Below are 12,394 nucleotides of genomic sequence, written 5' to 3'. Positions count from 1 at the left end.
TTTTTCAAGGTTCTTAGTTTCTTTGCATTATTTAGAACATGTTCTTTTAGCTCACAGAAGTTTCTCATTACCCACCTTCTGAAGTCTGATTCCATCATTTCGTCACAGTCATTCTCCGTCCAGCTTTGTTCCCTTGCTGGTGAGGAGTTTTGGTCCTTTGTAGGAGGTGAGGTGTTCTGGTTTCAGGTGTTTTCCTCCTTGTTGCACTGGTTTCTTCCCATCTTTGTGGATTTATCCACCTGTTGTCTGAGTAGTTGCTGACTTTTCAATTGGGTCTCTGTATGGACGCCCAGATTGTTGATGATGAGGTATTTCTGTTTCTTGGTTTTCCTTCTACCAGTCTAGCCCCTCCGCTGTATGACTGCTGAGGTCCACTCCAGGCCCTGCTTGTCTGGGGTACATCTGTAGCAGCTGCAGAACCATGAGGGATGCTATCAGTTTCTTCTGCTATCTTTGTCCCAGAATGATGCCCGCCTAATGTCAGTCCGATCAATCCTTTTTAAGGTGACTGTGTATATACAGGGGGTCAGGGAGCTGCTTGAGGAGACGGTCTGTACTTTATAGGAGCTCAAGTGCTTAGCTGTGAGCTCCGTTGTTCATTCAGGGCTGATAGGCTGCTACGTTTATGTCTGCTGCATCAGAACTCTTAAAACCCCTTTTGTTCCTAGATGCTCTGTCTCGGGGAGTTGGGGCTTTCTTTATGAGTGTCTGTTGCACTATCCTGCCCAGCTAAGAGGCAGTCTAGTCACTATTTGCCTGCCGAGGCTCCGCCCTGCTGATGTGGGGTTCGCCCTGTTGCTGCGGGCTCTGCCCTGCAGCGGAATCTCTCTGTTATGGCGGGTTGCCTTGGCAGCAGCAGGCTGCATCAGCAATGGGAGTATACCTCAGTAGGGGTGGATTGCCTCGGTAATGGTGGACGCCCCTCCCCCACCAAGCTGCACCGTCCTGGGTTCAGCTGTGCCTGCAGTGAAACTCTCCACCCGGAGCATTTCGAATTGCTGTTTTGTTTGTCCCTGTGGGGGTGAAACCCACCGAGCCTGCTCACCTGGCTCCCTGCCTCAGAGCACCTTTCTTTCTTTTTTTTAAGTTGAATGGATGGCTCTTTCTCAGGTGTTTCAGTCTCCTGCTGTTAGGGCACCAGGATCTGTGTGATTTCTCATGCAGCGAGCCACTGCGCTGGCTCAAACGCCACTTCCCAGGAATCTCCTAGTCTGGCTCACTGTCCAAGTCCCATTTAATCAGATGGGTATGCTAATCTGCCCTCCCAAATTTCAGATTGCCGGTTTAGCAGGGCACCCGGGCCAGTGTGTTTTGTGCGCATTGTTGTGGAGTGCCGCTGCACTGCGGCGCCGGCTGAAGTGGCTGCAACAGCCAAAATGGCTGTGCTTGCATCCTGTGTCTGTCCTACACCTGGGAATTTCCCGGTTCTGTGGGCAACAAAGATCCATCTGGAAATGCGGCTTTGACTCACCCTCTGAGTGTCCACTGAGAGCTGCGATCCTGAGTTGTTCTTACCACTCCATCTTGAATCCTCCTCCTTACGTTGATTTTTATATATGGTGTAATGGAGGGGTCTAGCTTCAATCTTCTGCATATGACTAACCAGTTGTCCCAGCAGCATTTATTGAATAGGGCATCTTTTTCCCACTGCTTGTTTTTGTCAGCTTGGTCAAAGATCAGAGGGCCATAGATGTGCAGCCTTATTTTTGGGCTCTCTGTTCTGTTCCATCAGTTGATGTGCCTGTTTTTAGTACCATGCTGTTTTGGTCACTGTAGCCTTGTAGTATAGTTTGAGGTCATGTAATGTGATTCCTCTAGTTTTTTGTTGTTGTTGTTTTTTTTTTGCTTAAGATTGCCTTAGTTATTCAGGGTCTTTTTTTTTTGTTCCATATATTTTTGAAGTAATTCTTTCTAGTTCTTTGAAGACAATGTGATAGGAATAGAATTGAATTTATAAATTGCTTTGGGCAGTATTGCCATTTTAGTGATATTGATTCTTCCTATCCATGAGCATGGGATGTTTTCCATTTTTTTTGTGTGTCTTCTCTGATTTATTTGAGCAGTGTTTTTTAATTTTCGTTGTAAAGATCTTTCACTTCCCTGATTAGCTGTATTCCAAGGTATTTTTTTGTGGCAGTTGTGAATGGAATTGCCTTTCTGATTTGGTTCTCAATCTGCTTGTTGTTGGTGTATAGGAATACTAGTGATTTTGTACACTAATTTTATATCCTGCAACTTAGCTGAAGTTATCAGCCAAAGGAACTTTTGTGCTGAGACTATGGATATTTTATATATAGAATCATGTTGCCTACAAACTGAGATAGTTTGACTTCCTCTCTTCCTATTTGGATGCACTTTACTTCTTTCTCTTGCCTGATTGCTCTGGCTAGGACTTTCAACACTGCAATGAATGGAAGTGGTGAGAGAGGATATCCTTGTCTTGTGCTGGTTTTCAAGAGGAATGCTTCCAGCTTTTACCCATTCATTATGATGTTGGCTGTGGGTATGTCATAGATGGCTGTTATTATTTTGAGGTATTTTCCCTCAATACCTAGTTTATTGAGAGTTTTTTGTAACATGAAGCGATGTTGAATTTTGTCAAAAGCCTTTCTGCATCTGTTGAGATCATCATACGGTTTTTATCTTTAGTTCTGTTTATGTGATAAATCACGTTTATTAATTTTTGTATGTTTAACCAATCTCATATCCCAGGGATGAAGCCTACTTGACCATGGTGGATTAGCTTTTTGATATGCTGCTGGATTTGGTTTGCAAGTATTTTGTTGAGGATTTTTGCATTGATGTTTATCAAGAATGTTGGCTTGAAGTTTTCTTTTTTTGGTGTGTCTCTACCAGGTTTTAGTATCAAGATGATGTAGCCTCATAGAATGAGTTGGGGAGAAGTGCCTTCTCCTCAATGTTTTGGAACAGTTTCTGTAGAAATAGTACCAGCTTTTGTTTGTACATCTGGTAGAACTTGGTTGTGAATCCATAAGGTCCTGTTCAATAAATGGTGCTGGGATAACTGGCTAGTCATATGTGAATCCATCAAGGCTTTTGTTTGGTTGATAGACTATTTATTACTGATTCAATTGCAGAGCTTGTTATTAATCTGTTCAGGGAATCAATTTCTTCCTGGCTCAGTCTTGGGAAGGTGTATGTGTCCAGGAATTTATCTGTCTCTTCTAGGTATTCTAGTTTGTGTGCACAGAGGTGTTTGTGGTAGTTTCTAATGGGCTGATTTTATTTCTGTCGGGTCAGTAGCAACATTCCCTTCATCATTTCTAGTTGTGCTTTTTGGATCTTCTCTATTTTATTTTTTTTTTAGGGAGGGGTCTCGCTCTGTCACCAGCGGGGAGTATAGTGGCATGATCTCGGCTCACTGTAGCCTCCACCTCCCAGGTTCAAGTGATTCTCCTGCCTCAGCCTCCCAAGTAGTTGGGACTACAGGCATGCACCACCATGCCCAGATAATTTTTGTATTTTTAGTAGAGACAGGGTGTCACCATGTTGGCCAGGATGGTCTTGATCTCTTGACCTTGTGATCCACCTGCCTCAGCCTCCCAAAGTGCTGGGATTACAGGTGTGAGCCATCGTGCCTGGCCTCTCTCTTTTATTTTTAATTAGTCTAGCTAGTGACCTATTTATTTTATTAATTTTTTCAAAAAACCAACTCCTGGATTTGTTTATCTTTTGAATGGATTTTCATGTCTTGATTTCCATCAGTTCAGCTCTGATTTTTGTTACTTCTCATCTTCTGCTAGCTTTGGGGTTGATTCATTCTTGCTTCTCTAATTCTTTCAGTTGGGAAGTTAAGTTGTTAATTTGTGATCTTTCTAACTATTTGATGTGGGTATTTAGTGCTATGAATTGCCCTCTTAATATTGCCTTAGCTGTGTCCCAGAGATTCTGGTATATTGTATCTTTGCTCTCATTATTTTTAAAGAACTTTTTGATTTCTGTCTTAATTTCATTATTTACCCAGAAGTCATTCAGGAGGATGTTTAATTTCCATGTAATTGTATAGTTTTGAGTGATTTTCCTTGTGTTGATTTCTATTTTTATTGTGCTATGTCTGAGGGTGTGTTTGATGATTTCATTTCTTTTACATTTATTGAGTATTGTTTTATATCCAATTATGTGGTCAGTTTTAGAGTATGTGCTATGTGGTGATAAGAAGAATGTATATTCTGTTGTTTTTGGGTGGAGACTTCTGCAAAGGTCTATGAGATCCATTTGGTCCAATGCTGAATTTAGGTCCTGAATATCTTTGTTAATTTTCTGCCTCAGTTATCTGTTTATTACTGTCAGTGCAGTGTTGAAGACTCCCACTATTATTGTGTGGGAGTCTATGTCACTTTGTAGGTCTCTAAGAACTTGCTTTATGAATCTAGATGCTCCTATGTTGGGTGCATATATATTTAGGATAGTCAGGTCTTCTTGTTAAATTTGAACCCTTTACCATTATGTAATGCTCTTCCTTACCGTTTCTGATCTTTGTTGGTTTGAAATCTCTTTTGCCTGAAATTAGGATGGCAATGCCTGCTTTTTTCTGTTTTCCATTTGCTTGGTAGATTTTCCTCCATCCCTTTATTTTGAGACTTTAAGTGTCATTATGCATGAGATGAGTCTCTTAAAGACAGCATACCATTGGGTCTTGCTTTTTTATCCACCTTACCTGTGCACTTTAAGTAGGGCATTTAGCTCATTTACGTTCAAAGTTAGTATTGTTATGTGTGGATTTGATCCTGTCACTGTGTTGTTAACTGGTTACTATGTTGGCTTGTTTGTGTGGTTGGTTTACAGTGATACCGTACTCCTCATCCTTCAGGACTTATTTTATTATCTGAAAAGGATCTTATTTCTCTTTCATGTAGGAAGCTTAGTTTGTCTGGATATGACATTCTTGCTTGAAGATTTTTTTCTTTAAGAATGTTGAATATAGGCCCCCAATCTCTTCTGGCTTACAGGGTTTCAGCTGAGAGGTCTGCTGTTAGCCTGATAAGGATCCCTTTGTTGGTGACCTGCCCCTTCTCTCTAGCTGCCTTTAACATTCTTCATTTTGATCTTGGAAAATCTGATGATTATGTATCTTGGGGATGATCTCCTTGTGTAGAATCTATCAAGAGTTCTCTGTATTTCCTGAATTTGACTATTGGCTTCTCTAGCAAGGTTGGGGAAGTTTTCATGGATGATATCCTGAAATATATTTTCCAAGTTGTTCAGCATGACTCTTGGGTTTGAATTCTAGCTTTTCTACTTAGCCACTGGAGAACCTTTGACAGGAGGCATCTCTGAGCTCACTTTTATCATCTACAAAATAAGTCTAACAATAGCACCTATCTCGTAGGATTGTTGTGGCATTAAATGACACATAAATCCAAAGCTCCTACATCCATGAATGGTTCATAGTAAGTGCTCTGGAACTATCACCTATGTTTATTAAACTGAAAATACTGTTTCCAGCTGGGTGTGGTGACTCATGCCTGCAAACCTAGTACTTTGGGAGGCCAAGGTGGGAGGACTGCTTGAGGCCAGGAGTTTGACACCAGCCTGGACAATATAGTGACACCCTATCTGTACAAAACAAAACAAAAAATTTACTTCTGGAGGCTGCAGTAAGTATGATTGTGCCACCGAACTCCAGCCTGGGTAACAGAGCAAAACCATATCTCTTAAAAAAAAAAAAGCAAAGAAAATGCTGTTTCCTCCAAGGAGACCTTTCTGAAGGCTGTCTGGGGTCAGGTGGGGCATCCCTTTTTTGTTCCCTTAGCATGCAGCTTCCTCCCACAACCTCTAGACCTCTGTGTGCTAATTCCCTGTTTAATTTTCCATTTTTCCCTACTGGACTGGCAACTTCCAGAAGGAAAGGGCAAGGATTGGTGTTCTCAAAACCCTGGTCCCAGAGCATTCAATCCATCAGTGCAATGGGAATGGAGAGTGCAACGGGCCATCATGCAAACTTTGTTGCATAGATGCATTCATGGGGTGGATGGCCTCTGGAGTCAAGGAGTAGGCTAGAAAGGGAGGAAGTTATTGGGTTGTCAGAAGAGAGAAGAAAAGCTTTCAATGGCTTTCTGGTGCTCTTAAAATCAAATCCCATGTCATAACTGGCATTTTGGCTTGCATGATGCAGCTCTCATCAAATTCTCCATGTCCCTTCTGGACTTGGGAATTTGCATGCACTTTTACTTCTATCTGGAATGTCATTCCACCTTCTCATCACACTGCTGGCTTTTCCTCATCCTTCAGAACTCATCTAAAAGTCACCTCCTCAGAGAGGTCTTCCCAGATTTCCCAATCTAGCTTAGGTACCTATGCTCTCTCTCTCTCATAGCACCCTGTTCTCTTCCTGTAGGACAATGATTATAATTTTTACCTATACACTTATGAATGCAGTTACTTTGTTTCTGCCCATATTTTCCAAAAGACTGTGAGCTCCTTGAGAATAGACAACAAGTTCTTGTCTATGATATAGCCCCAGCACCTGGCATCTGGCATGCATATACTAGGTACCCAGTGAATGCCCTTTGAATGAATGGATATATGTGTGCCCTTACTTCATGAGGATTTCCATCTTGTCCTGCAGGCAGAAGCCAGCCTCCTGGGCTACGCTGTAAAACCTGGCCCTCATGGTGTTACACACCCCACTCTTGTATTGGATGTTGAAGTCATAATTAGTGCGGCTGTGGACACAGATAAGAAGAGCTTGGGGGATGGAGACTAGGGATGTCCCCTAGTAACCACCCTAGTAACTAATCTGGCTTCCCTGGGCCCCAACATGCTTTGCATCAGGGACTTCCCGTAGCCCCCTGTGTTCTCTACCCTCACCTGGAGCCTCCCTAGGCATCCTCCTGGACATAGGAAGGACAGATCTTCCCAATAGCATCAGGATGGTGGTTCAGACCCTATTAAATGAGCCCACAGTGAGACAGCTGGTTGCTGGAGCCCAGCGAATGTTAAGGATGGTGAGATGGAATTTGTAGCTGGGAAATTCAGGCTTAAAGTCCAGCTCCACCACTTCTTAGCTGCGTGCCCTCAGGCAAGACATTTTACGTGGCCAGGTTTCAGCCTACTCCTTTGTAAGATGGGCTAATGCCTCTGCCTCATATAATTGGTTTTGAGGAACAGGCAAGGTAATGCAGATAGAATGCTTTTCATGGTGCCTGGCACAGCAGAGGGATTTCTTGCCCTTGTCTGCATTGCTGCTCGGCTTCTTGGCTATGAGTGCCTTGTCCTTCAGCATCATCTATGGCTTTAGGGAGTCTGATCTGCATTGGGTCATTTCCACACCCCTGGGAAGATAGGGGGTGTGGTCACCATATTCCCTCTTGCCTGGGTCCTTCCATTGCCCTCCTGGCTTACTTTTTAGACTTCTTCTGGACTGGCTGGGTGTGGCTTTCTGCACTTGTACTGCTGGATCTCTCACTGAAACACAAAGGGATGGTTTCAAGTTGCTCAGAGTTTGCTTTTCAAGAAAGGGTGCCTTCAGGGTCCCATGGCACCTGCTAACTTCCAGAATTCAGGCAAGGGAGGTGGTTCTAATCAAGGCATCAGTCACAGAACTCTATGAATTTCTCCCCACCTCTTGGGCTTTCCTCCTGCCATATCCCTGCTGAGAGGGTCCTCTTTGTTTCTTTTCTACCTACTTATATCCTACCCTGCTTTATGGTCCACAGCAAGTCCTGTATATCTGGACTCTCCAGTCCAACTTTGACCTTCTGCCTCTGCATATTGTCAGGATTATGTCTTTTCTGGATCTCAGTTTCATTTGTATAAAATTGTTTTCTTTGGAGGGTGAATTGGTTTAGGACCTTTTCACCCTCTTCTCCATGCCCAACACTTAACACTGGGTCAAGAGCAGATTTAGTGAAACTCAATGACTGTTTTCCCTCTTGTCTGTCTGTGAGCAAGCAGCTCCCTTCTGGATGGTCAGTTTCCTCATCTGTGACCCATCAACTTATTATGCCATCCAACCCTTTCTAGGTGTGGATGATTGAATCCTCGTATGGATACCCTCTCCTGTGACTCTGCCTGGGCAAGCTTCCTAGAGGGGGATGAAGGGCCCCTACCCCTGCCCACCCTGCCCCCCAAGCCTTTCTCCAGGATCCTTGTTTAGGGACTTGGGCTTTGAGCACCATTGTCTAGCACCTTCTCTCTGAACCTGTTTCCCCTACTTTCTTCCAAATGCTTGGAAAACTGATCTGACCACATTTTCTCTGTGGCTCTGGGGGAGGGGGTGGTAAAACTGGTTTTCTTCTTCCTGTGATATGTGGGTAACCCTTTGCTTCTAGCCCTGTGGCATTTGGGACTTTTTTAGGCAGGCAGGCCTGGCCATTTTCCAGAACCCTCCCCATAGGAAAGGTCCTGGCCTTTACTGTTTTCCCCAGCAGCTCACAGGACTAGACGTGGAGGTCTCAGGCCTAGTAGGTAACATTTTCATCCTACTTGGGGAAAATGCAGACCCCCATTAACAATATCCAGAAAGCCTTGATTTTGGATTCCAACCAGCTGCCCTAATCCCTGCAGATGAATCCTTTAGGGGAGCATGGTGGCCCTGACCTTCCTCCTGTAGATGGCTCTCTTCTTTTCAAGAGCTTTGACAGTGATTCAGGGAGGAGGTGGGAGGTAAGGAAAGTGGTATTATTCGCTGGTGATAAGAAAGAGGCAGAAATAAGCAATAAAAGACCCTTTTGCCTCTCTCACACTGTGCCCCCTACTTGGTCTTCTTTGAGTTTCAGATGCATTGGTCTTTGCCTGGTGTGCCTGAGATTCTTCCTGCCTCAGGACTTTAGCATACGCTATTGACCCTGCTCGGAACAGCCTTCCCACCTTTCCCACCTCATAGCCTAGTCAATTCTCCTTTGTCCTTAAGTTCTCAGCTTAAATGTCAGACTCAGACTGAGTCTTGGTTAGTACCCAACCCCTCTACTTCTTTTTCAGAACACTTCACAGTCATGATGTTATGGTCAGCTGTAAGATTATCTGAGAAATGCCTGACTCTACCATTAGACCAGCAATTCTTAAGCATGGGTAGAATCCAAGGGGTCCATAAATGCAGATGGGGAAAAAGTTGCACCTTTACTTGAACTAACTTTTAACCAAAATGGAAATTGTAGGTATTTGCCTATCATGTTACATTTGTGGGAGCTATTTAAAAAAATCATTTATACTCAACAATAATTCAAAATTACAGGAGATGTTAGACCTGTTGGCAAGTCTTGTCATATAATGCATTGTGAAAGACATGCATAGATGACCATATCCCAAATTTGATTGTAATATAGCAATCCATATTGCTATGCATTTCTTAGTCATCTTTTGAAATGTGTAGTATGCATTTACAAATATTTTTCTTAAAGGAGTCCATAGATTTTTCTCAGACTTCCAAGTCTATGGCACATAAAAGGTTATAACCCCAGCCCAGATACAGAGATCCAGGAGGGCAGGCTGTGTTTGTTTTACCTGCTGCTGAATCCCCCAAACCTAGCACAGTTACTGGCACAGATGGGGAATCAAAGAATATTCTCTAAATTGGCCAGGCATCGTGGCTTATACCTGTAATTCCAGTACTTTGGGAAGCCGAGGGGGGCAGATCACTTGAGGTCAGGAGTTCAAGACCAGCCTGGCCAACATGGTGAAACCCTGTCTCTACTAAAAATACAAAAATTAGCTGGGTATGGTGATGCATGACTGTAGTCCCAGTTACTTGGGAGGCTGAGGCAGGAGAATCACTTGAACCTGGGAGGGTAGAGGTTTGGAGGTTGCAGTGAGCCGAGATGGTGCCACTGTACTCCAGCCTGAGTGACAGAGCAAGACTCCATCTCAAAAAAAATTTTTTTCCCTAAAATAAATCAGGGAGAGATCTCTACCTTACCCACTATAATTTACCCTGGTAGAGAGAGAGAGAGAGAGTCTTGTACCACATCCTCCCTACTTCACTTCTCCATGATTAGAACATTTTAACTTGATGGTGTATAATTGTTGTGGAGAGATGCCTAGATTCTCACCCCTGGCCCTGCAGTAAAAGGGCTTGTTTCTGGTGAGGTCATAAGAAGGAAAAAGTCCTCCCTTTCCTGTCCCACTTTCCATGGTCTGGGGAGGAGCTTCCCTGCAGTGGTCCCTGTAACCTGCCTTCCGCGGCACCTGCTGCAGGCTCCAGGCTTTCCTACCTTGACTTGTGGATGGTCTGCATTTCCTTATAGGCAGAATTGCTCTTGTTTTGTTTCAGCACTGACAAGATGCTGCAAAGCAAAGTGAGTCCTTTAACAAGGCACTGAATGTATGAAGATTTTGTGGAGTAACTACATGTGGGAGGAGGGGGAATTCTCTTTCTAGAGCAGGAATCTTCAGACTCTCCTGGGCACAGCACTCACCTGGAGAGTATGCTAAGAATACAGATTCCTGGGCCACATTTCTAGGGACTTGAATACATTGGGCCTAGAGGTGGGCCCCAGAAGCTGCATTTAGATCACACACAGAGGTATGCGCATGCACACGTGCACACACACACACACACACACACACACACACACTCTCTCTCTCTCTCTCTCTCTATCTCTCTCTTAAAATTCCACACAATAAGGTAAAATACTGTGAAATAATTCCCACTTGAAGTGCTTCTTAAAAAAAATATAGCTATTGGCTGGGTGTGGTGGTTCATGTCTGTAATCCCAGCACTTTGGGAGGCCCAGGTAAGTGGATCACTTGAGGTCAGGAGTTCCAGACCAGCCTGAACAACACTGTGAAACCCTGTCTCTACTAAAAATACAAAAATTAGCCAGGTATGGTGGCTCACATTTGTAGTCCCAGCTACTCAGGCATGAGAATCGCTTGAACTGAAGCATGAGAATGAGGACGAGAATCACTTAAACCCAGGAGGTGAAGGTTGCAGTGAGCTGAGATGGCACCACTGTACTCCAGCCTGGGTGACAGAGTGAGACTCTACCTCAAATATGTATATCTCGCTACCTCTGGAGATTATGATTCAGTAGGTTCTGGGATGAGGAGGTGTAGAAATTTGTATTTATCATAAGTATCCCAAGCTGCTTCTAATCTTCAGGGACACTGCTACAGGATTTTAAGAAAAGGCAGTGTTTTTAGATGATGAGGGGGCAGTCTGGCCTTGAGGCTGGGGGCTGGATGCACTGGCTTATAGGGATTTCTGAAAGCCCCACAGTTCATTGTTAGCCTTGATGAGAACAGATTTGGGATCTAAAGTGAGAAAGGAATCCAGCTTCCAAAGTGAGGGGGCAAAAGAGAATGCACAGCTTTTCCTAACCATCTGTCTGTAGCTTTGCATTGAAGCTTCACTATCTGCTGCCTTAGCAAAAGATTAGGGAGATTTTTTTTTTCCCAGAGGAATTAATGAGGAAGGGATACTTCAACATATTCTTGCTCTGTAACCATGGCTATTTTATCATTAAATTGAATGCAGAGGCCATGTGATGGGTCTTGTGAGAACCAGGTTCTAGTGTGGTTTTGTCTTTGAAGACCTTATGGAAGTCACTGCCTGTTGCTCTTTGACATCTGTGAGATGGGGTGATGGTAATGATGAATGTACCTGTCTCAGCAGGAGAAGATTCTGTGGGGCAACATGTGTGAGACAAAAGTGACAACTGTCCTCACCACCGTCCCCACCACCAACCTCGCTGCCATTTATTGAATACTTACGGTATGCCAGGCGCATGCTAATATGTTAAATAGATGCATTATCTGACTAAATGCTTAAAATGGTTCATCGAAGTAGATGTTATTTCCATAATATTAGTAATATTTTACAGGGATAATATCATCTAATTCTCACTACAACCCTTTGGGATAGACTGCTAATGAGCCTCATTTTACAGAAATAGAATCAGACTCAGAGATGAAGAAACTCACCCAACATCACCCAGCAATTAATCATGGGCATGGAGACTGACCTTAGTTTGTTGGGTTCCAAAGCCAATGCTTTGATGCTACACAATCTTATTTTATAGAAGAAAAAACTGAGGTTTAGAGAAAGCCTAGATGACATGTCCAAGAGCAACAGGTTTTAGATCCACGTCATTCTGACTCCAAAGCCAGTGCTTGTGTGGTGAGTTCTTACAAAGGAAGGAGGCTCTTTGAGCTGATGTTTCATTATTATTGTCTGTCTCTAATGCTTATAAATCAGGCGCAGCAGTGGGGGCCTCATGGGTCAACATTGTCTCTGAGTGCCTCCAAGTGCCACCTCTCAGAGCAGCCCCAATGAGAATCGAGGCAACAGCAGGCAAATGCATCACGTTTCCTAAGCAGAGGCGAGGCATGATGCATGTGAAAGTGCACAGTGAACTGTAATTACGGTAATAACAATAACCAATAAGTCATAGTTGGCATCCCAGTGGGCTGAAGGCGATGATGAACCTCTTCT

The 12,394-nt window shown here is 43.6% G+C and overlaps 1 protein-coding gene and 1 long non-coding RNA gene across 7 annotated transcripts in view; one reads left to right on the top strand and one right to left on the bottom strand.

Annotated features, from left to right (window-relative positions):
• CCDC60 (coiled-coil domain containing 60) overlaps nt 1-12,394 on the bottom strand; it is a 216,865-nt gene that overhangs the window by 16,667 nt on the left and 187,804 nt on the right. For 4 of the 6 annotated variants that reach the window (XM_035257789.2, XM_078337409.1, XM_035257787.3 and 1 more), the window contains 3 exons: nt 10,173-10,244; nt 7,366-7,428; nt 6,561-6,686 (listed from right to left, as the gene is read on the bottom strand). In XM_035257789.2, the coding sequence (XP_035113680.1) occupies nt 6,561-6,686; nt 7,366-7,428; nt 10,173-10,244 (261 nt within the window). The remainder of the gene's footprint in view (nt 1-6,560; nt 6,687-7,365; nt 7,429-10,172; nt 10,245-12,394) is intronic. The other 2 variants (XM_035257788.2, XM_035257790.2) reach the window with 2 other exon arrangements.
• Nucleotides 1-12,394, top strand: part of LOC118144365 (uncharacterized) — a 126,141-nt gene that overhangs the window by 71,095 nt on the left and 42,652 nt on the right. The gene's annotated exons all lie outside the window — the stretch shown is intronic.

This window comes from Callithrix jacchus, chromosome 9 (assembly GCF_049354715.1).
Source record: "Callithrix jacchus isolate 240 chromosome 9, calJac240_pri, whole genome shotgun sequence".
Classification (NCBI taxonomy): domain Eukaryota; kingdom Metazoa; phylum Chordata; class Mammalia; order Primates; family Cebidae; genus Callithrix; species Callithrix jacchus.
This window is presented reverse-complemented; position numbering and strand designations above follow the sequence as displayed.